This window comes from Lithobates pipiens, unplaced genomic scaffold, assembly GCF_037356315.1.
Source record: "Lithobates pipiens isolate NorthernLeopardFrog02 unplaced genomic scaffold, aLitPip1_a1.2 Scaffold_28, whole genome shotgun sequence".
Taxonomy (NCBI): Eukaryota; Metazoa; Chordata; class Amphibia; order Anura; family Ranidae; genus Lithobates; species Lithobates pipiens.
The window spans coordinates 37,763,230-37,787,054 of record NW_027507789.1 but is presented as its reverse complement, the minus strand read 5'-3'; the positions used below and the strand labels follow the sequence as shown (position 1 = coordinate 37,787,054).

The window sequence follows — 23,825 nt, the reverse complement described above, 5'->3', positions numbered from 1 at the left end:
TAGGCAGTTTTCACCAGAACAAGTGTTCACATTGGGACATTTCTCCCTAGTGTTCTGATATCAATGAAATAAAATGTTGGATTTACCATCACTTTTTTTCCCCCCGTGACAATGGTCACCAGGACAAAGACATTTAGAGAATTTCCTAAGGTAGACAGCAATAAAAAGACGACACTCTCTAACTCTTCCCCAATCTATCCAATAACTAAAATAAGTTAAAGAGAGGTATGCTTTAAAAATCTTTTAAAACAGTGACTCTTTCCTGATTTTTGCTGCAAAGTTTCATTGTTAGGGCTGTAACGCCAAATACCATTTACAGTAAACATACCATGTTGAGCCCACTGCAACTATGCATTTTTCTTGCTGTGTCTTCTAGTGACCTTCACTTTTTAAGTTTATCTAAACCTGGGGTGTCCAACCTTTTGGCTTTCCTGGGAAGAGGAATTGTCTTGGGCAACACATAAAATACACAAAGGAGAGCTGATGAGCAGAAAAAGTTGGGTAGATCACAAGTTAACGATCACTATTATAGCTAATGTACCTATCTATAGGTAATAAGTAATAAACCTTAAATTTTTTGTAATATGTTTTATTATAAAAGTAAAAGAGGGCAACATAAAACTAGTGCGATATTTGACGCTGTTTTTGATAAACTAACACATTCATATCTGGTTCAATGGAGGTAGTAGCAATTCTCAATAGATTTTTCAAGGTGCTCTTTAGATATTTTGGTTCTAATTTTGCCTTTTGCGTGCTTCATCCTTGAAAATAGTTGCTCACAAATATAAGTGCTGTCGAAAACTGATGACATGAATAAGGTATAATTGCGAAGAGTGGGATATTTTCCTTTGGGAAGATAAAATTTATAAATGTCCAGTAAAGAGACACTGTCACATTTTTCTTCGGCCACCCGTATTCACTGTGTACACCCATTGCTAACAAAAGTAAGGAAAAAAAATAAAAATTAAATAAGTTTAAGATTTTGTGTTGGGCCGCATTCATAGCCATAGGTTGGACACCCCTGATCTAAAGCAAAAACTGTTTTTTGTAGTCTTGAATATAGTTAGAACCCTTGTCATTTTTATAGCTGTCTGTGTCCCAACTTAGGAGATCCACCCTTTTTGTTTGTCCTGGTGAGCATTGTCTCTGAGACCATAAATGAGGAAAAAAATCCAACATTTGGGGAAATCTTCCAATTGGAACTCCTCTTCCAGTAACAACTAACTAAAATAGGATTGTCCTCACTTTGGAGAGATCTTCCCACATACTGTCCACAAGAATTGAATTTAACTCTCCTCAATGGGATGGCAGTTTGGCAGTTTTTTATCCATTCTCTCTTTTGTCCAAAAAAAGTTTAATAAAACACTGCAAGGAAGTCTACCAACACACGTGATCATGTGACAAGGTTTCAGATACAGGAAAGTAGATAGAGTAAAAGAGAGTAGCATGATGATGTAAGCACCATTTCGTTCCACCAGGCCAAAAACCTTGATAGCCTCCTGAATTGTAACCCTTTGTAAGCGATTGTGGTATGATATGCCAATGATATTTCACTCGGTCCAAGTATTGATAGGTTATAGATAAGGTGACATTATTTGTAGGGATGTCTGGGTCTTCCTCATGTAGGCTGACCTCTAACCTGTTTTCCTGCAGGTACTTCCTCACCCTGCTCCTTCTCTGTACAAAGCAAAAACCTGCAGGGCAAATCCTTGCTCAATTCCTGCTACTCAGGTAGGGCTTCTACTCAAGCGAAACCTAGATGTCATTGCAAGTCAACAAAGTTGTCATCAGAAATGTATCTCTCAGTTGGTGAAACTGTATGCTGTATATTAATGAGAGAATGGAATTTACAATGAGTAGTTTAAAATTCTAGCATTAATTCACTGTATCTGTCAGTGAACTGTGAGATGAGAAGAACATGTTTAAGTAACCGGAGTCTAATTTTGTTTTCCTTTTTTATTCTTTCCTAAACTTCCACATCCGTCTGTGTTCCTTGGGACTCATCTGCTCCTCAGTTTCATCAGACACCGTCCCTTCTTCAACCCTTCTAGGTAAATAAAAGAAAATGCTTTTAAATAGCAAATTATTGTACTGAGCACTGTAGGGTTGATTTACTAAAACTGGAGCGTGCACAATCTGGTGCAGCTATGCATGGTAGCCAATCAGCTTCTAAATTCAGCTTGTTCAATTAGGTTTGACCAAAAAAAAAATGGAAGCTGATTGGTTTCAATGCAGAGCTGCACCAGATTTTGCACTCTCCAATTTTAGTAAATCAACTTCTGTGCAGCGAGTATTGAACTGCTATTTGGATACCCTCAATACAGTGGCTGATGGATAATGGAAATGCATTATATTTCTAAATATTAAATATATAAATATATATAAAAAATATTTTATATGCATAAAGGTTTGTGGGTACCTGTCTATCATTATACTTAATATATGACCAAAAGTATGTGGACACCCCCTCCAAACTATTCTTTTATCCAATTTTGTCCTGTTGCTCCTTACTGTATTTATGTGGCTTGAGTTACTATCGGGTGCCCATCGACGGATGCCTTGCTGTACGGAAGCCGCCTCGCCAGAGCTATTTAGCTTGTCTGAAGTTTTCCTTCATCTGACTGTACCCGCAAGTCTAAAAGTTTCCATCGCCTCTTTGAGTATATAGTTCAGGAATTAAGTAGCTCATGTCTAGTATCTCTACTGGACCCTAGGTCGTCAAGCAAGTCACTGTTGGCATTTTGAGTGCCCTTTAAATTTAATAGACACCTAGTTCTTTGTCTAATTTGTTTCCGAGGAGTGATGAGAGAAGAACCAGATTAGAGAGATTCTCAAAGTCGGCTTCACATTCTGGGCAGTGGCTATGAAAATATGCGCTGTCTTGAGTTTTTCTTTTAAGTGATTTATGGTGTTTGTGTATATTTTTACATTTTTCTGTATGCTTGGGAGAGATACGGTAAATATAAACGATTGCATATAAATAATTGTATATTTACCACTAGAAGTCAATTGGTAGTACACTTTAGGCTTGCAGATGAGCCATTTAACTGGCATGCTGTGAATAGCCTACTTTAGATCTCAACGCCTCTATACTCAAAATCTTTGTATAGTGTGACCCAGAAGTCAAGAAAGCCAATAGGCCAAATAGCTGAGTTGCCAAAAACAATTTCCAATTCAAAATTAATTTATACATTTCTTTTAAATCACATCATCCATAATCAGTTTTTCCTGATCATGGTTACATACAGTAGATGTGATAAATAAAAATTAATATTTTTGCTTATTTGTTTTGCTATATTTTGATGCTATTTTAGTTCAATAGTTTTTATTCGTTTTGTAAATAAAATGAACAATCACAGAATTGCGGACACAGCCGCTAATTGCAGTACAAAATGTTAACATCACGTTCAAACAGCTAGAACAGAATAGCGAGTAGGTGTATTTAGGCAAGTCTTGACATCAACGTACATCTTACAAGGCACTTATTAAGGTACAACAACAACATCACCAATATTATGGCAACATAGACAAAGAGGCAAGAAGGCAATGCAAGAAACATTATAAAAAAGACATTATAGAATCTTAGGCCGAGGGTACCCTGGATCCTAAAGTGGATACCAGGGGGCTCACAGTCCCCAAATGTGTTTGAAGGCATGGAGAGAACTTAGGTGTGGAATCAAAGATTTTTCATAAATATAGTGTTGTTGGGTAACATTCACAACCTCTGACGAATTAGGAGCCAAGTTTTGCTTCCAATGTCTAGTTAGAATTTGTTTGGCTGAGAAAAACGTAAGTAAAATGTTAGCTACTGTTCAGCGAATTTGGTGTGGAAATTGGTCAATGCCAATATTAAGTAGGGCTAGGGCAGAATTTGTTGCGGTAATAATACCAGCAACTTCTGATATCAATTGAAAAGTTTTCCGCCAGAAACTACAAATGCTATTGCATGTCGCAAGAATGTGTAGTAGGGTACCCGGGGTACCGCAACAACAGTCGGGAGCTTGTTATTTTGATGTTATTTGAGCTTTTTAGACAATAGGGAAAAAAAGGTACCCTAATAGAGGCTTCAAAAAATGTGAAGTGTGAATCCAGTGTTAAAATATTTTAAGTTGCTATAAAATCTTGCAATATTGCAAATGTTGGACATTTTGCTCATCCTAATCTTTGTTTCTTTCACAGACAACAGCCATGTAGAGCTGAATCAGCCGACACTGACCATACAGACTCACCCCTACCGGACATGTGAGCCACTGGAGATGGCGTATCCTCGTGGGCAGCTACAGCCAGCCATCCGTGTAGCAGACCTTTTACAACACATAACTCAGATGAAGAGGGGACAAGGGTATGGATTTAAGGAAGAGTATGAGGTGGGTAACACTTTTATGCTTTTATTCCATTTGTTGGTTCTCTCAACAACATGATGCCTAAGATATGTGCACCTATGTGTAGGTAGATAACATGTTCAAGAATAGAAATGACAAAGCATTCAGCAGTGAGTTATTAGACCCAAAGTGGTGAACTGTGTATGGTTTGTTGAACTCTGTAGGGAATGATCCATTCTTATATGCACGGGTTTATAGACTTTGCACTGAAACTACATTATAACATGCCGTGTTGCAATTTTATTTGCACTGATAGAAAATAGCCATCTATACTAACTGATGTACTTCCCACAGGGTCAATGAATCATGCAAGCTGCACCAGCTGCTGCTTCTTTCACCACTTTGTTTAGTTCCACATGGATGATATGTATGTTTATTTATAATAGGTAAAGTGTTATGTAATATATCAATTCTTTATACTGCGGGAATGTAAATGGGTCTGTTTTTAATATCACTGTCAACTATTCAAATGATCTTCCTTCCTTTGATCCAATTGGCTTTCACGCTGCATCTTCTGTTTCACTACTAATGGGGATTGGGGGATGGCATGTGCCTCGGGATTCCATCTGATCTCTATTACAGATTAGTATAGAGACAGCATTGGGGCTGAAAGGATTGGGGGGATAGAGTATCAGGACACTGAGCTGGTGGGAAGAAGGGTGAGAACCAATAACCATGATCAACAGTGCTGTAAAGCAAATGTGCCCATTATAAATAATAAAAACTAACAGTTGTGAAATATAGCAACGACCTCCAGGTGGGCTACACATTTGATAGAATTTGTTGTAAAATAGCCCTTGTCCCCTAAATCCTGGGGTGCTCCACTATACAATTTTTGAGAGTCTGCCCCTGCCCTCTCCTGCCTTCAGCACCTGACTCTTGATTAGGAAGGTTGTCCAATATAGCGATAGGCCAGTAGTGAGGAGAGAGTTGGTGGGACTAGACTCTTGAGCAAGAAAGCAGAGGGATATTTGTATATCAGTTCATCCCAGAATTTAGGGAACCCTGAATACCCACTGTACTGTATCCTGATTGGCCATTCTGCTAAGTGTTAATTTCTTTAAATATGATAATGGTTTGCTTTAAAGGTAAACTGTTCATGTTGGCTACATCAAACAGTCAACTTCTTCATGACAATACGAAAGGCTAATTAGTAGCTATCAGATCGGCTTCTGTAGAATAGACAGCTGTACACTTGGGCCTAAAGTCGTTCGGTTCAACTGTTTTCAGACAATTTTCGACCTATGTGTACCCAGGCTTAGACAGTTTTTTGTACGCGATATCTTCAGGCTCCACCCAGCTGCACTACTTAAATGTCTTCTGCCTGCATTGCTCTACACTGGAATCTCTACAATACCAAGTTCCATTATCTTACTTCACACATTTTCCTCTTTCCATGATTTCTCTATTCAGCCTGCTACACATACTTCATTCAGCAACTCTGTACTTTCTTTAATAATACACTATAACACACAATTCTAAGCACCTACTTCAAGTAATTGCTCTGCTTTGTTCCTCAATAATAAAACTAAAACAATAACTCTTTAACACCTTCGGCTGATTTTAAGGAGACAAGTCAGAATGATTTTTACACTTCCATTCTTTTTTCTAGAGTTCATTTTGACAAATCAAAAACTGTGTCCGCCCTTGATAGCTTGTAAAAGCTCGAATTTAATGCCGCAATATAGCAGGAGGACCTACTAAAGCTGGCCATAGACTAGTAGGATTTCGTTCAAACTTTTTTACGTTAAGAGGATTCATTTGCTTTTCTAACCATTGGTGGGGTCAAATTGAGATTCGCTTTTGATCACACTGATGAGTAAATTTGAAAACATAGGGTGGATTTTATTTTTCAAATGAATTTGTTTTTCAAATGAATTTCTAACAACGTATGTGGTTTCATTCACGAAAGTCCATTCATTCCAAAGTTGAATGCTCAAAACAAACACAATTTTGCAACACTTTTGAACAACATTCATTGAATATGCTGAGACTTTTCATATAAAAGTTTGTACTAATTTTCATATGAATGTTCATTGGAAAATATACTAGTGTTTTACCAGCTTAAAGTGATTGTAAAGTCTTTTTTTTTTTTTTTTATAACAAACATGTTATACTTACCTCCTCTGAGCAGTTGGTTTTGCACAGAGCAGTCTGGATCCTCCTCTTCTTGGGTCCCTCTTCACTGCTCCTAGCCCCTCCCTCCTTTGAATGCCCCTCAGACGGCAACTTTCTACAGGGGGCATCCAAGCTGAGCCAGAGCTCCGTGTATCCATTCAGACACCTAGCCCCGCCCCCTCTCTCCCCGACTGGCTGACTGACTTTGATTGACAGCCATGGAAACCAATGGCACCATTGCTCTGTTTCAGCCAATCAGGAGGGGTGTCCTGGATGATTGAGGGGATTGTGGACATCGCTGGATAGAGAAGGGGCTCAGGTAGGTAATTAGTGGGTTGCTGGGGAGGCTGCCACACACAGAAGATTTTTTTTATCTTAATGCATAGAAAAACATCCCGCCTTTACAACTCCTTTACGACTTCAAAAAGATCAGTCCACCAAGATGATTTTCAAATACAGAAAGACTGAAATACAATATAGGGCCAAAAGTTTGTGAAAACCTGCCCATCACACCTATATGAGCTTTTTGGTCAGCCTATCCAAAACCATGGGCAATAATTTGGAATTAGTTCCCCCCCCCCTCCCCCTTTGTGGCTATAAGCCCTCTACTCTTCTGGAAAGGCTTTTCCCGAGTTCCTGGAGTGTCTCTATAGAAATATGTGTGTAGAAATATGTGCTCATTCAGCCAAAAGAGCATTTGCGAGTTTAGACAGTAGTGTAGTGATAGCTATAGCACATAAAGATAGCACAAATCCATCACTGTATTATTAAAGGAGAAGCATTGCCAAAGATTCAGCCAACAGCGGGCTACAGTCCGCTATTGGCTGACGTCACAGAGCCGGTCAAGGCACTGTAGAGATCCCAGCAATAATGTTGGGGTCCACCCAGATGCCTGACAGGCAGCTGGCTCAGCCTCTCATCACGCCACTGAGAGCCTGAGTTAGCTGCTCCTGCCCATCGCTCCAGTGAGCCCCAGAGAGGCAAAGCACAGAATGGTGACTGGCGCTGCTCTTTACTCAGAGCAGACCCGAGAACTGATCAGCTGTTTATGATTGCTCAGTTCTCAGTGTAGAGCCAACGCAGGACAGCACAGCTTGGATCGATACTGCAGCCATCTAGGTGAGTATGTATGTTTGTTTTTTTAGGATCCGGTACTTTTATTTTAGGTTCACACTATGTGTGGCCATGGGGCACAGCAGGGGGTCTGGTACGTCCCTGTTTACCATTTCAGGTCCGAATTAGGTCCATATTTTTGGATGAATTCAGACCTGAGACAGAGCCAAAGATGCACAGGACTCTTCTGCTATGCACTCCGTGGCCACCCTGGGGATATGTAAAGCAACTCCATTGAGAGCAATTCACAGTCTCCTGTTGCAATAGTGTGAACCCAGCCTAAAGGATTGCAGAGGTTGCTGCTTGACATTGACCCTGCACCCCCTGTGACATTTCCAGTCAAGAACAGCTCATGTCTGATGTACAGGAGGAGTTTGCTTAGCTGTCTTATTCTGGCCATACACATATAGATATTTTCTATTCAGCCTGCAGACTCAACAAATTCCTCCATCCACAGAACACAGCATGGATGGGCGAATCTCTTGCTGCAGCTATTGTATTCTAAATGCTGGTGAGGAATGTTGGGTGGGAGGCGGCCAACCGGACCACTCGCTGGGCAAATTTCAGGCAAATCTTCAGGAATGGTTGTCCATGTATGGCCATAACATAGTAGATTTGTTTAATTCAGCCTGTTATGCAGCACATGTGGGTGAATTTCCCACTGTGCCTATGTGTCTTATATTGTGAATTGTGTGTATGTATATATATATATATATATATATATATATATATATATATATATATATATATATATATATATAATATGTCCCCTATCCACAAACCTTTTTACATATAGTATAAAATAATATGAGTTTATCAGTACACTCCCACTTACATTAAAACCTTGCTTGAGCATTTTCTACACCACCTTTGGGGTGACTTGGAATGCGAATTGGGAGGCAGGTCCAACATTGGTACTTGATCCTAAAAATTCTCTTTCTGTTAACAGTACAAATGTCCACATTGGGAACCAGGTCTTTTCATCCAACATTATTACTCGATCCCACAAATGCTCTTTTTGTTAACTGAGCGCAATTGTCCATAGACATGCTTCACATTTTTGTGGAAAGCCTACCCAGAAGAACAGAGGTTGAAGGCACAAGTAAGGTCAACTCCATATTGTCGTCCATGGTTTTGAAATGAGATGTCCATACTAGCTCATATAGGTCTGCTAGTCAAGTGTCCAAAGACTCTTAGCCATGTGTGACCTTATATTTAATGGAGCAATTAAATTGAGTCTACAATGCCCATAGTGACAGACTGTAGTTTACTATAGTTCAAAGTGAAAAATTAATTCTGATTGGTATGGATTATGGTGTGTTACATATTGCTTTTTTGCCCAGTCAATCAAACTAAAAGCCATTTCCTTTTCTGCCCCGAAGACTATACAAGTGCTAATTCCTAAGCACCTCTGTCTATTCCCTCTCTTTGTTCAGAGGTTGTTCTCTGTTAACCAAGAGCATTTCACTGGTAGCTCTGAGCAATTATTAACCCAGTAACACAGCTGAGAGCAGTCCTGTCCCCAATCAGCTCAATAAGAGCCCATCTCCTCTACATTTGGGCTATTCAGGGCAATTAGAACATGCCCTAGGGAGAGAACTTGCATACAAAAGCTTAGCGGAGATTAATCTACGCATGGCCGTGCTATACAAAACTGTGTTTGTCACTCCTCTCTTTTTTTTGGACATAGTTATTCTCTTTTACCCTGTTTAATACCCTAACATCCAGCATCGTAAATGATTTAATCACCTTAATGACCTATCGTTATCAATGTTAGCTTTTCCAAATCATATTTTTTGAATAGATAAGCAAAACTGAGTTTTCATTACTGTAAGATTTCAGCAAAAATCTGGAAATTTGGACAAAATGTTGCCATTATGAGAAAATGCACTGGGTTTATTGGGGAAGGTAAAATTAAAGTTTTAAGTTAAATTTTTTTAAGGGTGCAATGTGTTCAAATTTCTACTACTTAAGCCCCAGACCATTTTGCTGGCCAAAGACCAGACCACTTTTTGCGATTCGGCACTGTGTCGCTTTAACTGATAATTGCACGGTCGTGCGACGTGGCTCCCAAACAAAATTAACGTCCTTTTTTCCCAACAAATAGAGCTTTTTTTTGGTGGTAATTGATAACCCCTGCGTTTTTTTTTTTTACACTATAAACAAAAAAAGAGCGACAATTTTGAAAAAAATGCATTATTTTTTACATTTTGCTATAATAAATATCCCCCAAAAACTTATATAAAAACATTTTTTATCCTAAGTTTAGGCCGATACGTATTCTTCTACATATTTTTGGTAAAAAAAATTGCAATAAGAGTTTACTGATTGGTTTGCGCAAAAGTTATAGCTTTTACAAAAAAGGGGATAGTTTTATGGCATTTTTATTAATAATTTTTTTTTACTAGTTATGGCGGCGATCAGCGATTTTTATCATGACTGCGACATTATGGTGGACACATCGGACATTTTTGACACATTTTTGGGACCATTGTCATTTATGCAGCAATCAGTACTATGCAAATGCACTGATTCCTGTGTAAATGACACTGGTGGTGAAGGGGTTAACCACTAGGTGGCAGTGTAGGGGTTAAGAGTGTCCTGGGGAGTGTTTCTAACTGTGGGGGCGTGGCTGTGTGTGACACATCACTGATCTTTGCTCTGATCACAGGGAGCAGAGATCAGTGACACTGTCACTGGGCAGAATGGGGAGATGCTTGTTTACAATAACATCTTCCCATTCTTCCTCCCCGTGAGACGATCACGGGTATCCCCACGGCGATCGAGCCTGACTCACGGAGGTCCTGACCGGCAGGCACTAATTTAAAGGGACGCACCTGTCTGTGCCATTCTGCCGACGTATATTGGTGTGCGCCGGTCGGCATGTGGTTAAGTCACATTTATATTATTTATTTTTTCGAAATTTGCTTTTTGCAACCTTAGCCCTGCACTTATTTATTCACGTTTCACCTAAGTAACTCAATGAACGAAACTGAAAGTGTCCACTTTGGAAAAACTGGTAATTTCACAGCTAAATCAATTTCTCTGAAATCATTTCATTTATCCCTACTCTAGGGAACAACAGTGATTCCTTTCAGACAATCAATGTTTTCCCTAAAATTGATTGGCCCTGAGGTGTTGGTACAGGCCATAAACACTTGCCTGATGCAATTATGCATGTTTATACCATAGATATGTGACATGTTTGACATGTTTATACCATAGATATGATATGCAGTTGTTTCAGGATCTGTGTTCAGTTTTATTATCAAAGTTGATAAATGCCTGTCTAGCTAGAGTAAATTGGTAGGTCAGCAGTGTTATCCATGTTCAGCTTTCGCTGAATAATCTGCTTCCTTTCTAATTACTTTAGCGACATGTACAAATCACAAATATCATTGTTCTTATCAAAATATAATTATGAAATCAGGTACTTGTACTGATTAACATTCAAAAACATTAGTAATTAGTTTTTCTCCCCCTACGCCATTGAGGTTTCTCAGTGCAGGAATATGTGAAGAAAAGCAGATTTGTTCCTCTTATGCCGCGTACACACGATCAAATTGTCCGGTAAGTCCACCGGACTATCTGCCGGATTGTTTGCCGGACTAAGTATGCCGGACAATTTGAGCGTGTGTACGCGGCATTAGGCGTACAGGACAGAAAAGAGGAGCTGTTTCTTATAACAACCAATCGGAAACACTATTACTGCATTGGGAGATGGTAGTTAGTATTGAAATCCTATAACATAGAGCACAAACTGGCAGGATCAACATGTAATTAGTAAAGCTTTATTATGAGCACAGAAACAAAACTTGCATTATTATTAGGGTTGCACAGATACTAGTATCGGTATCAGTGAAAAAAACCGAGCATTTGCACAAGTACTTGTGCACGTGTAAATGCTCCGATGCCTGATCCGATACCTTCTGGCATCCTCAGTGTAACAGGCAGCCTCACAGATGATCGGTGCGGCAGTGGGGGGCAGTTAGTTTCAAGCACCCATACAGCTGTATAGCTTTCAATAAAGCATCTGACAGCCGCTTCTCCTCCTCTCCCTACCACGACTGTCAACTGCTTTATTAAAAGCTATACAGGGAGATCGGTGATTGTAACTGCCCCCACCACCGCACAGATCACCCTCTACTGTCCCCTGTGTCCTCCTCCGGCTCTCTGTGTCCTCTTCCAAATTCCCCGCCCCTCCGTCCTGGATCTGTCAGGATAAAGAATGGGGGAAGGAGCCGGTAAATATGTAATTTACCGGCTCCTTCCTTTTCTGAATGCACTGACTCTGCCCATTTATAACTGAGCATTGTAAATTTTATGATGCTTCAGTTTATGAATGAAGAGGAGCCTCTGTCTCCTGTCCAATCATCTTCAGTGCAGCTGAGGCTGTAGAGAAAGGGACTGGTGGAATCTGTATCCTTAAGCCCCGTACACACTATCAGATTGTCTGCTGAGTTTTTCCTTCAGATTTACCAAAACCATATAATATGAGGTCAAACCTTAGGAGTTTCAATGTGTATGCAATCAGGCAGGCCCTTCTACTACATGGTTTTGGTAAATCTGGAGGAAAAACTCAGCAGACAATCTGATAGTGTGTACGGGGCTTTAGTCCATTTCCTTGTCTCAAAGGGGAGATGTCAGGGGTCTGTTTAGATATCTCACCAAAGCCAAAAGAATTGTAATAAATAAATAGTTAAAGATTAAATTGTAATAATAATAATAAAAAACACTGCCCCCCCCCCCCCAAAGAAGAAAGTGTTGCAAAAAATTTATATATATATATATATATATATATATATATATATATATATATATATATAATTCAAAAAATGTAAAAAATAAAATTGTAGGATAATAAAAAAGTCCACACCTCATCAGTGCCCATCAGTGCCACTTATCAGTGCCCATCAGTACTGCATATTAGTGCCACTGTCACATAACATTAAAAAAGTATCGGTAATCGGTATCAGCAAGTACTTAAAAAAAAGTATCGGTACTTGTACTTTGTCTTAAACAAGTGATAACAGTGCAGCCCTAATTATTATACTACAGTCTGTGAATTTAGAAAGGGTGCTATTTGTGATAAAAAAAATATTTTTAGGTGTACATTCACTTTTGAAGATGAATTCCAGCTATAGCAATTTTTACATAGTTATGTTGGTCCACCTTGGACTGATGTAATTATGCATATACCATACCTTGAGCTCTACCAGTTTCCAGGTCCCATGCTGAGTAGAAACATAGAAAGAAACACTTTGCATTTTCTAAATGAGTGCAAATTGTTCTCTGAATGGATGGATAGGAGAGGTTGGGGCTGTGACATCACAATCTCCATCTTCTCTGATTAGAGAACACTGCATTGATTGAGAAAAAGTGTTCTCTGAATGGCATTAATGCTAAGCAGGAGAACCTTCATTAAGCAGCTAGTGGTGTCTACTACAGTAATTTTCAGCTTCCAGGGGGATCCCACATGTGTGGTATATACATACTTACATTGGTCTAAGCTGTAAAAATTGTCTGGAATCAATATTTTAAAAAAAGTCAGCAACTATAAATACTGTAGCTGCTGACTTTTAAAAAATGGACACGTCACGGGTCCAGCTTTATGCTCACTCAAACCACTTTTCCGCCGGTCTTAGGGTCCCCATTGTCGGCATTTTTACTGTAGGCAGTTGGCTGTGACTTCTTCACAGCCGGCTGCCCAATGTGTATGCGCGAGCCACGCTGCATTTTGTGAATGGTCCCTCAGCATTCTGGGACCTGTGATATGTTCCAGAAGGTTGTGGGTGGGGGGAGAAATTCTGATAAATTGCTGCAGCAATCCGACCGGAAGTGGGAGGGGGTATTTGTCAAAACGAGGTCCCCGCTTCACCCCCCAAACAAAGGTGCCAAAATTAGTAGAGGGGGGAGGAGGGCATAAAGTAAAACTTCCCCTTTAGGGTAACGCTGTGCTTTAAGCTGCCCTTTGTCCGAACCAAACCCAGTTATTCCATCATTTCATTACAGGGACTTTCCTTCCCTGCTTTCATTTTTTTATCATCCCCTCTTACGTTTTATGTTGGATTGTCTATAATAAACCTACCTCCACGCCCAGCAAATCCAGAGTGGATTTGTTGTGATCCTCCACTCTATGCTGCTGCCTACTAAGTCCCGGTTGCCATCTTCACTGTTTTTCCATCAGGAACAGACTGTTTGTTCTGGATTCTTGCCCTGATGATGGGCCAATGGATTTGCACTCCTCCAGCAATGTGACGCCTCAGTTGATACCCCATGTCAGATATCCCAGGAGGCTGCAGGAGCAGGGTGACCATAAATGAACCCCTTCCTGCCCCCTACCATCAGCCTTTTAACTAGGTCTTTACAACAGAGATGGACTTCCTGATAACATGATCAATGTGATTGTAATTGCCACAGTGGTCACATGACCCACTGGTTCCTGTTGATAATCAAAGAGCAGGAGCCATTAATGACAGCTCAGTCATTGTGCTGGGAGAGACTACCATGGGCATATATATGTGACATGTGGGCATAAGCGCCCACACTCTCTGCCATTGCACATATGCATAATGTGGTTGGCAAATGGTTAAAAAGAAAGCTAAATAAAAACAGAAAATCACCTTTGTAGATTAATGAGGGGTGAGGAATACAATGGGGCAAAGAGATATTTTGGAGTTTATTAATCTCTTTACAACAGTCCCCATAGGTAGATAGGTAGAAATTGCAAAAAGGACAACCTTGGGCATTACTGGTTGCCACGGGCAACAGTGCCAGTTTCATTTGCTTCCAGGTTTTCTAAATCAACGACACAATGCTGCGTTTGGCGAGGTCAGGACCTGTTCTTCTATATACCGCCTGATGGAGCAGACACATACAGGGAGGCGCCAACCCTTTCACATTGCTGTATGGCTCCATCCTGCATTTGTACCCTAACCACATAATAGCAGCCGATGAGCAAAATAGCCTATTGTGCTTAGCAGAGAGAATCTTTGAAAATATTGGCGGTGGCTCAATCTGTTTCTCTCTTCTTTGTCTATTGTTTGTGATTTTTTTCCCTCTTCATTACATCTCTATTTCTGCATTCAGCACTATGTCTCTAATTTCAATTCCCCATGCCACTTGTGTTGTGTTGCCTCTCGCTCCCATTCCTCACTCGAGTCGACTTATATCAAAGGCAAAGAGTTCTACTTGTGCCGTATTTTTTGTGCTTGTTTGCATTAACGCTATTTCTCAAAGGACGCATCGTAGTAAGCGCGCAAGAAATAATGCCAGGGAAAAGACGGGGGCCTGGGGAAACCGCACCAGGCGACGGTTGCTCATTGTACGACATGAAATGCCTGACTGAGCAATGTTTCTTTAAGAAGAGGAACAAAAAAAAAATCTCTAGCTGCTGAGAGAAATGGGAAAATATGAAAATGGACCCCTTAGCCATATTAAACAGAGCTTATTTGTTTTATGAACTCCAAAAGGTGACAAGCAAGGGAAGGAGGTGAATTCACCTTAGGTTTAGCTGTGCCATCTTGTAAACTAAACAATGTGTGGCAGTTTCCTTAATTACTTTCTGTCTGAAGTTCTCCACGAAAGCTGTCGTATTCCCCTTTTTGTCTCTTTGTTCTATTTCTTCATTGTTATTTGGCTTTGTGTATTTTTCCCCACCTTTAATACCTGTGATTTCTTTAGAAATATTTTATTGCCTTTCTTCCTCTGCTGGCAGCTCGTCTGTAAATCTCAAATACTTATTTTTCTGTGATTACAATTCTTGAGCATTGCTTTCCTAAGCACACTTATTGTCTAAATTTTTCCCACTTATCGGTGTGTACTGATTTCCCTCCCCACCATCCAGGCTAGGGATGAGCTTCGTGTTCGAGTCGAACGTACGTTCGACTCGAACATTGGCTGTTCGGGCGTTCGGCGAAATCCGAACTCGCCGAACTCGCCGTTCGCGTCAAAATTCGTATGGCGCGCGCGAACCACAATGCACTGCGATGGCGCAGTGCATTGCTGGCTCATGATTGGCCAAGCATGCACTGTGACCCCGCATGCTTGGCCAATCGCAGCGCCAGCAGCGAGAAGAGCCATGATTGGCCACAGAAATCCTGCCTGTGGCCAATCATAGCTCAGGCTGTGTAGTGCACGCCCCACACTATATAAGGCTGCCTTTGAGGCGGCCTCGTGTAGTGTGTTGGCATCTGAAGCAGTGGGTGTTCTGTGTACCTTCAACACAGTTACACACCAATCGTTTTTGGCTGATTTCCTATCTTGCTCTTGTGTAGTGGTTATTGTCTGTGCCCTGACCGCAGTATACACCACTATATTCACCTCACCTATATAGCTAGTGATCTAGCTTTAATAATAGAGCTTGCAGTCAGTAGTGTTAGGAGATAGTGCGTGCTGTCTGCGTGCTCTGTACCCAGTACATACCGCTATAATCCACCTACATAGCTGTTCTCTATTTGGGCCCAATTGTCATCTGCAGGAGTTATTGGAAGTTGTGTGTGCTTCCAGCACAGCACAGTATACATCTGTATATACCCCTTTAACTCTGCTGTTTTCTGGTTATTGTCTGCGTGCCCTGACCGCAGTATACACCGTGATATTCACCTCACCTATATAGCTAGTGATCTAGCTTTAATAATAGAGCTTGCAGTCAGTAGTGTCAGGAGATAGTGCGTGCTGTCTGCGTGCTCTGTACCCAGTACATACCGCTATAATCCACCTACATAGCTGTTCTCTATTTGGGCCCAATTGCCATCTGCAGGAGTTATTGGAAGTTGTGTGTGCTTCCAGCACAGCACAGTATACATCTGTATATACCCGTTTATCTCTGCTGTTCTATAAAAAAGGCATCTGCAGGAGTTAGTGGGTGTTGTGTGCCTCCAGCACAATATAAACTACCCAACTACTGTTTTACCCAACTCCCTTCAGGCCATTACCATGTCTGGAAGGCCAGCAAGGAGAGGCAGACAGGCGCGAGCCGATAAAAGAGGGCAAGCAGGCTCTGTGTCTAGAGACAACAGTGCTGGTTGTGGACGCGGTGCATTGTCATCAGCACGTGGCCATGGGACATGCTTGTCCTTCTTTTCTGCAGCTGGACATGTTGAACCGCAACATGCCAATGACTTGGTAGAGTGGATGACCAAGCCCTCTTCATCCTCCTCATCCTCTCTCACCCAGTCTCAGGGTAGTAGCAAAGCAGCTGCCAACACATCGTCTTCCCTCCTCTTAATGTCATCATCAGTGACTCCTTCCCTAGACCCACCACGTCCTCCTGAGGAGTCTCCTGAACTCTTTGAGCACAGTGTTGGGTACATGCTCCAGGAGGATGCCCAGTGTTTGGTGGGCTCTGATGATGACACTCAGCTAGAGGAAGGCAGTAGCGTGAGCGCAGAGAGAGGGAATGCTCAAGAAGGACAGCAATCTGGCAGTCATGTTCCACAAGCTGCAGCATACTGCCAGGTTTGCTACAGCGATGAAGAGGGAGGGGATGATGAGGGCACTGACTCCACGTGGGTGCCTGGAAGGAGGGAGGAGGAGGAGGAGGAGGCACATGTCCAACGAGGCAGGATGCCCTCCGGGGGCCAGCTTAGGGGCAGCACACCGACTGAATCACACCGCAGAGCTCCGCCTGCGCAGAGCGCTTCCTCTGCGCGTTATTCTAAAAGTTCTTTGGTGTGGGCCTTTTTTGAGACGAGTGCATCAGATCGCACCGCTGCTATTTGCAACATATGTCTCAAGCGTATCTCACGTGGCCAAAACATCAGCCGCTTGGGCACCACATGCTTGACCAGACATATGTTGACCTGCCATGCAGCTCGTTGGCAAGCGTACCTCAAAGACCCACACCAAAGAACAAAGCGGACCTCTCCTTGCCCCTCATCAGCTGGCATCTCCAACCCCACTAGACCTTCAGTCCTCTCTGAAACCTGCTCTGAGAGGAATGAAGGTGTAGAATTAGGTGTGTCACAGCCAAGTGCTTCCGGGAACTCTGCTAGTGGTACATCCGATTATAGCAGGCAAATGTCCCTGCCCCAGCTGCTGGACCGGCGGAAGAAGTTTACTCCCAGCCATCCACATGCCCAGCGGTTGAATGCTAGCTTGGCTAAATTGCTAGCACTTCAACTGCTGCCTTTTCAGTTGGTAGACTCGGCCCCCTTCCGTGAGTTTGTACAATGTGCGGTTCCTCAGTGGCAGGTCCCCAAACGCCACTTTTTCTCACGGAAGGCGATTCCGGCTCTCTACCGACATGTGGAAGGCAATGTCCTTGCCTCGCTGGACAGGGCGGTCAGCGGTAAGGTGCATATTACCGCTGACTCATGGTCCAGCAGGCATGGACAGGGACGTTACCTGTCTTTCACGGCCCATTGGGTCACTCTTCTGGCTGCTGGGAAGGATGCAGGACAAGGTGCAGTAGTGTTGGAGGTTGTTCCGCCACCACGCCTCCAAAATGCTACTATTGGTTGTGACACACCTCTCTCCTCCACCCCCTCCTCTTCTTCTTCCTCCATGGCCTCTTCCAGTGCTCTGTCCTCAGAACCAGCGGTGCTCCGTAGGCGTTGCAGGGGCTACGCTACAAAAAATAACTGAATTAAAAAAATATACCCATGTGAAACAACTCACAAAAAAGTTTGAACTTAGTGGTGTATTTGTCGCATGCCAGAAAGGGATTAGAATGCGACAAAAAAGGACTATCTAATAAAGATAGAAAATACTAAGTCAGTAAAAATAGCAGATACTTCTTAGTGTGGTTATACAAAGAATACCCTTAATAGGAGTGAATAATCCAATAAATGTGGAATAATGCAAGCAAAACTCTGCTAACAAAACCCAAACGTATAAAAAGAATGTATTACACCAATGATACCTAAAGATTGAAATCGTATTGGGTATCAGAAAGTATATGTGGTGAAAATAAAAATACCTTAAGTAATATTCATATAAGGTGAACCTGCAAAAAAACAATATAACATCCAAAAATCTGTTGTCTTAAAACAATAGTGAAACAATGTGACATCCAATGGTCCGTTATCTCATAACATTAGTGAAACATGAATATGGAAATTGTTTGAGAACATAATGAGAATGGAACAATGTTCAAAAAGTCCATATACAGTCTCTATTTGCAAGGTTTCCCACAGTGAAGTAGTGACAGTAGAAATATCCAACACGAACGTGACTTGTGCTCAGCCTCCACCAATGATATTATTGCCGCTTACCAGAAACGAATGGTTCCTTATTACAGAGAACCATATAAAGCAGTTGACTGATTCCCCAGTCCAGGGTCTACACGGATGAAATGTAAGGGACTTCAGAGCCCGCTCGTCTCTCGATACACTCCCGTTCGTGGATTTACATAAAAGGCAATGAGACTCACAATAGTGTAAAACCCAAATATAACTTTAATCGAACGTAAGAGACAAAATGCGCACTTACAGAAATGAAGATTAAAACGATCGTTACAGCAAAACCGAGCCGGCCGGTCTCGGTTAGCGCCCGTTACACCGAAAACATACAACACGAGATGGTGGCGTCAGGACATCGCTCCTCCTCCCTTCGGAGACGCCACCATCTCGAGTTGTATGTTTTCGGTGTAACGGGCGCTAACCGAGACCGGCCGGCTCGGTTTTGCTGTAACGATCGTTTTAATCTTCATTTCTGTAAGTGCGCATTTTGTCTCTTACGTTCGATTAAAGTTATATTTGGGTTTTACACTATTGTGAGTCTCATTGCCTTTTATGTAAATCCACGAACGGGAGTGTATCGAGAGACGAGCGGGCTCTGAAGTCCCTTACATTTCATCCGTGTAGACCCTGGACTGGGGAATCAGTCAACTGCTTTATATGGTTCTCTGTAATAAGGAACCATTCGTTTCTGGTAAGCGGCAATAATATCATTGGTGGAGGCTGAGCACAAGTCACGTTCGTGTTGGATATTTCTACTGTCACTACTTCACTGTGGGAAACCTTGCAAATAGAGACTGTATATGGACTTTTTGAACATTGTTCCATTCTCATTATGTTCTCAAACAATTTCCATATTCATGTTTCACTAATGTTATGAGATAACGGACCATTGGATGTCACATTGTTTCACTATTGTTTTAAGACAACAGATTTTTGGATGTTATATTGTTTTTTTGCAGGTTCACCTTATATGAATATTCCTCAAGGTATTTTTATTTTCACCACATATACTTTCTGATACCCAATACGATTTCAATCTTTAGGTATCATTGGTGTAATACATTCTTTTTATACGTTTGGGTTTTGTTAGCAGAGTTTTGCTTGCATTATTCCACATTTATTGGATTATTCACTCCTATTAAGGGTATTCTTTGTATAACCACACTAAGAAGTATCTGCTATTTTTACTGACTTAGTATTTTCTATCTTTATTAGATAGTCCTTTTTTGTCGCATTCTAATCCCTTTCTGGCATGCGACAAATACACCACTAAGTTCAAACTTTTTTGTGAGTTGTTTCACATGGGTATATTTTTTTAATTCAGTTATTTTTTGTAGCGCAACCCACTCCTTTTTTCTCTTATGCCAAATGTAGTATAACATTTGGGTTGCTGCTTCTTTTTTTAGTTTTTTGTTTAATTTCTTTTGTCAAGCGCGGCGTTCCTCTGTTTTCCGTTGCAGGGGCTACGCATGTACGCAGGCAAAACGATGCCATGCCGTGCTTGCGCTGGTTTGTTTGGGGGACAGGAGCCACACTGGGGCGGATGTTTTGTCAGCTCTGCAGGGGCAGGCCGAGAGGTGGTTGACGCCACGCCAGCTTAAGCCAGGAATGGTGGTTTGCGACAATGGCACCAACCTCCTCTCCGCCCTCCGACAGGGACAACTGACCCATGTGCCCTGTGTAGCTCACGTCCTTAACCTGGTGGTGCAGCGGTTCTTGGGCAGGTACCCCGGCTTACATGATGTCCTGAAGCAGGCCAGGAAAGTCTGTGTGCATTTCCGCCGATCATTTAATGCCTGTGCTCGGCTGGCTGAGCTCCAAAAGGAGTTGAACCTGCCCAAGAACCGCCTTATATGTGACATGCCCACCAGATGGAACTCAACATTGGCCATGCTGCAGCGGCTGCACACGCAGCAGAGGGCCATCAATGAGTACCTGTGCGACTACGGCACCAGGACAGGGTCAGGGGAGCTTGGTTTTTTCTCACCACGCCAGTGGGGCATGATCAGGGATGCATGCACTGTCCTGTCACCGTTTGAGGAGGCCACAAGGATGGTGAGCAGTGACAGTGCATGCATCAGTGACACTGTACCTCTTGTCCACCTCTTGGAGCATACGCTGCGTGGAATAATGGACAGGGCACTTGAGGCAGAACAGAGGCAGGAAGAGGAGGACTTCCTTGCCTCTCAAGGCCCCCTTTATCCAGACAGTGTTCCTGCTGTGCCACCCATCACACAGGAAGAGGGTGAGGAGGAGGAAGAGGAGGAGGAGGATGATGATTGTGTCAGCATGGAGGTGGAGGCTGGCACTCAGCATCAGCAGCAGCAGTCTTATAGGGATGATTTACAGTCCCAAGAAACACGTGGACTTGTACGTGGCTGGGAGGAGGTAGCTGCGGATCATGTTGTCCTTAGTGACCCAGAGGACTCCGGACCGAATGCCTCAGCTAACCTACGCTGCATGGCCTCCCTGATCCTGCAAAGCCTGCGGAAGGATCCTCGTATTCTTCGGATCAAGGAGAGGGACCATTACTGGCTGGCCACTCTCCTTGATCCACGGTACAAGGGTAAGGTTGCCGACCTTATCTTGCCATCGCAGAGGGAGCAGAGGATGAGACATCTCTGGGAGGCCTTGCAGAAAGCTCTGTGCAACGCGTTCCCAGAGACTGGGAGGTCACAAACTCCTGGTCCTGGACAACGTGTTGCTGAGGCATCAGTCAGAAGGAGCGGTGGAGAAGGTGGCCGTCTGACTGATGCTTTCAGACAATTTTTTAGTCCGCAGCCCCAAGGTATGATTGGTTCCAGCACCCATCGCCAGCGTCTAATTTACATGGTGCAGGAATACCTAGGGGCAAGGTCAGACTTGGACACCTTTCCCACCGAAAATCCTCTGGCTTACTGGGTCTTGAGGATGGATCACTGGCCAGAGCTTGCACAGTATGCAATTGAGCTACTGGCCTGTCCTGCATCCAGCGTTCCGTTTACCGATCACAGGGTGCGCCTGTCCACCGAATCAGTTGATCGACTGACCTTCATCAAGATGAATCAGTCTTGGATCACCCACAGCTACCAAGCACCTGAAGCTGATGTAACCGAATAATTTTTTTTTAAATATCACATCCCTTCAAGACTGCCTATGCTGAGTGACTGTCCTGTTATGTTGATTGTCTATCCTCTTCCTCCTCCGCTGATATGTTGGAAGAACATTTTTGGTTCTGGGTGATGCCAGCAGCCCAATTTTTCTGCCCCTGTTTAACAGGGGCGTTTAAGTACAATTTTTGATGCAATGCTTTGCAGCAGGGCTAATTCCTGCAATAAAACTAGAGTATATGGCAGAGGTTGCAGTGTGATGGCACCAGCACCAGTGCCTAGGGCCCAATTTTTCTGCCCCTGTTTAACAGGGGCGTTTAAGTACAATTTTTGATGCAATGCTTTGCAGCAGGGCTAATTCCTGCAATAAAACTAGAGTATATGGCAGAGGTTGCAGTGTGATGGCACCAGTGCCTAAGGCCCAATTTTTCTGCCCCTGTTTAACAGGGACATGTAATTACAATTCTTGATATAATATTTCACAGGAGGGCCCCTTCCTGTGCCCACCCAGAGTAACGGTGAGGACTTATAGTGTTGTGGCACCAGCACCACAACCACCAAAGGTCAATTTTTCTACCACTGTTCAACAATGGCATGTAATTACAATTCTTGATATAATCGTTCACAGCAGGGCGCTCCAGCGCCCACCAAGAGTCACTTTGAGGGCTTACAATGTTGTGGCAAAACCAACACCTTGTTCCGCCATTTCTGCAGAGCATATAGCCCCTACTTTCAAACATCCAACTTACAAACATCTCCTACTTGCAAACGCAAGGAGACAGCAGAAAGTGAGATGAAAAAATATGGACGACAAAACAAATTATACAGGGGTGATAACCCTTCCCTATGTTTTCCAAAAAGCTTAAAAATAGTTTTTTTGACTGGAGCTACACTTTAAAAATGTACCAGTTGAAAATTACAAACAGATTCAACTTAACACAACAAACCTACACAGTCCCTGTCTTGTTTGCACCGCCTGTATACTGCTGTTCTGAGTATATAGGGCCTGGGGGCCACACGCATTTCCTTTTTTTAATATGGGTACAGGGTTCCCCTTAATATGCGTACAAGACCCAAATAGGCTGGTAATGGGCAGGGAGGGCTACCCATGCCATTTTTCTGAATGATTTTAAACCATATTGCAGGAACCAGATATAACATTAAAACCGCAAGCAGTTTTAAATGGTGTTATTTCCGTTTAATGTCATTTTGTGCAGGGACTGTTCTAAACACGGGAAACACGTGGCACTTCACAGGCATACTACAGACACCCCCCAGGCACCATATTTAAAGGAATATTTAACTTTTTTTTTTTCACTTTAATCGTCATTAAAATCAGTGCTCCCGCCAAAACGGCCGTTTTTAAAACTTTATTTTGCATTGACCCATGTCCCCTGAGGCAGGAGCCAGGTCCCCAAACCCTTTTTAGGACAATATCTTGCATATTAGCCGTTAAAATTAACACTTTCCATTTCGAACGTTCGAGTCCCATAGACTTCAATGGGGTTCTAACGTTCGTAACGAACGCGGGGTCCGTTCGAAAGTTCTGGTGCGAACCGAACCGGGGGGTGTTCGGCTCATCCCTAATCCAGGCTCTTCTTAAAGGACTCGTTAGCCAAAAATAAAACAAGACTTTGTGAAGAGCTGCTGATTAACATTTATGTACACACGACCGGACTTTTCGACAGACTGAATTCCGTCTGACTTTTCAATGGAGTTTCAACGGACTTCTGTCGAATCAGGCTTGTCTACACACAATCACACCAAAGTCCAATGGATTCGACCGTGATGACGTGCGACCGGACTAGAATAAGGAAGTTCATAGCCAGTAGCCAATAGCTGCCCTAGCGTCGGTTTTTGTCCGTCGGACTAGCATACACACAAACTTTTTCGACCGAACTCCAGTCCATCGGAAATATTTGAAACGTTCTAAATCTAAA

General features: G+C 42.5%; 1 protein-coding gene across 13 annotated transcripts in view; it reads left to right on the top strand.

Annotated features, from left to right (window-relative positions):
- The window catches only part of PTPRT (protein tyrosine phosphatase receptor type T), a 654,130-nt gene that overhangs the window by 509,132 nt on the left and 121,173 nt on the right, over nt 1-23,825 (top strand). For 12 of the 13 annotated variants that reach the window (XM_077459099.1, XM_077459107.1, XM_077459098.1 and 9 more), the window contains 3 exons: nt 1,654-1,731; nt 2,016-2,051; nt 4,180-4,367. In XM_077459099.1, coding sequence (XP_077315225.1) covers nt 1,654-1,731; nt 2,016-2,051; nt 4,180-4,367 — 302 coding nt within the window. The remainder of the gene's footprint in view (nt 1-1,653; nt 1,732-2,015; nt 2,052-4,179; nt 4,368-23,825) is intronic. The other variant, XM_077459105.1, reaches the window with a different exon arrangement.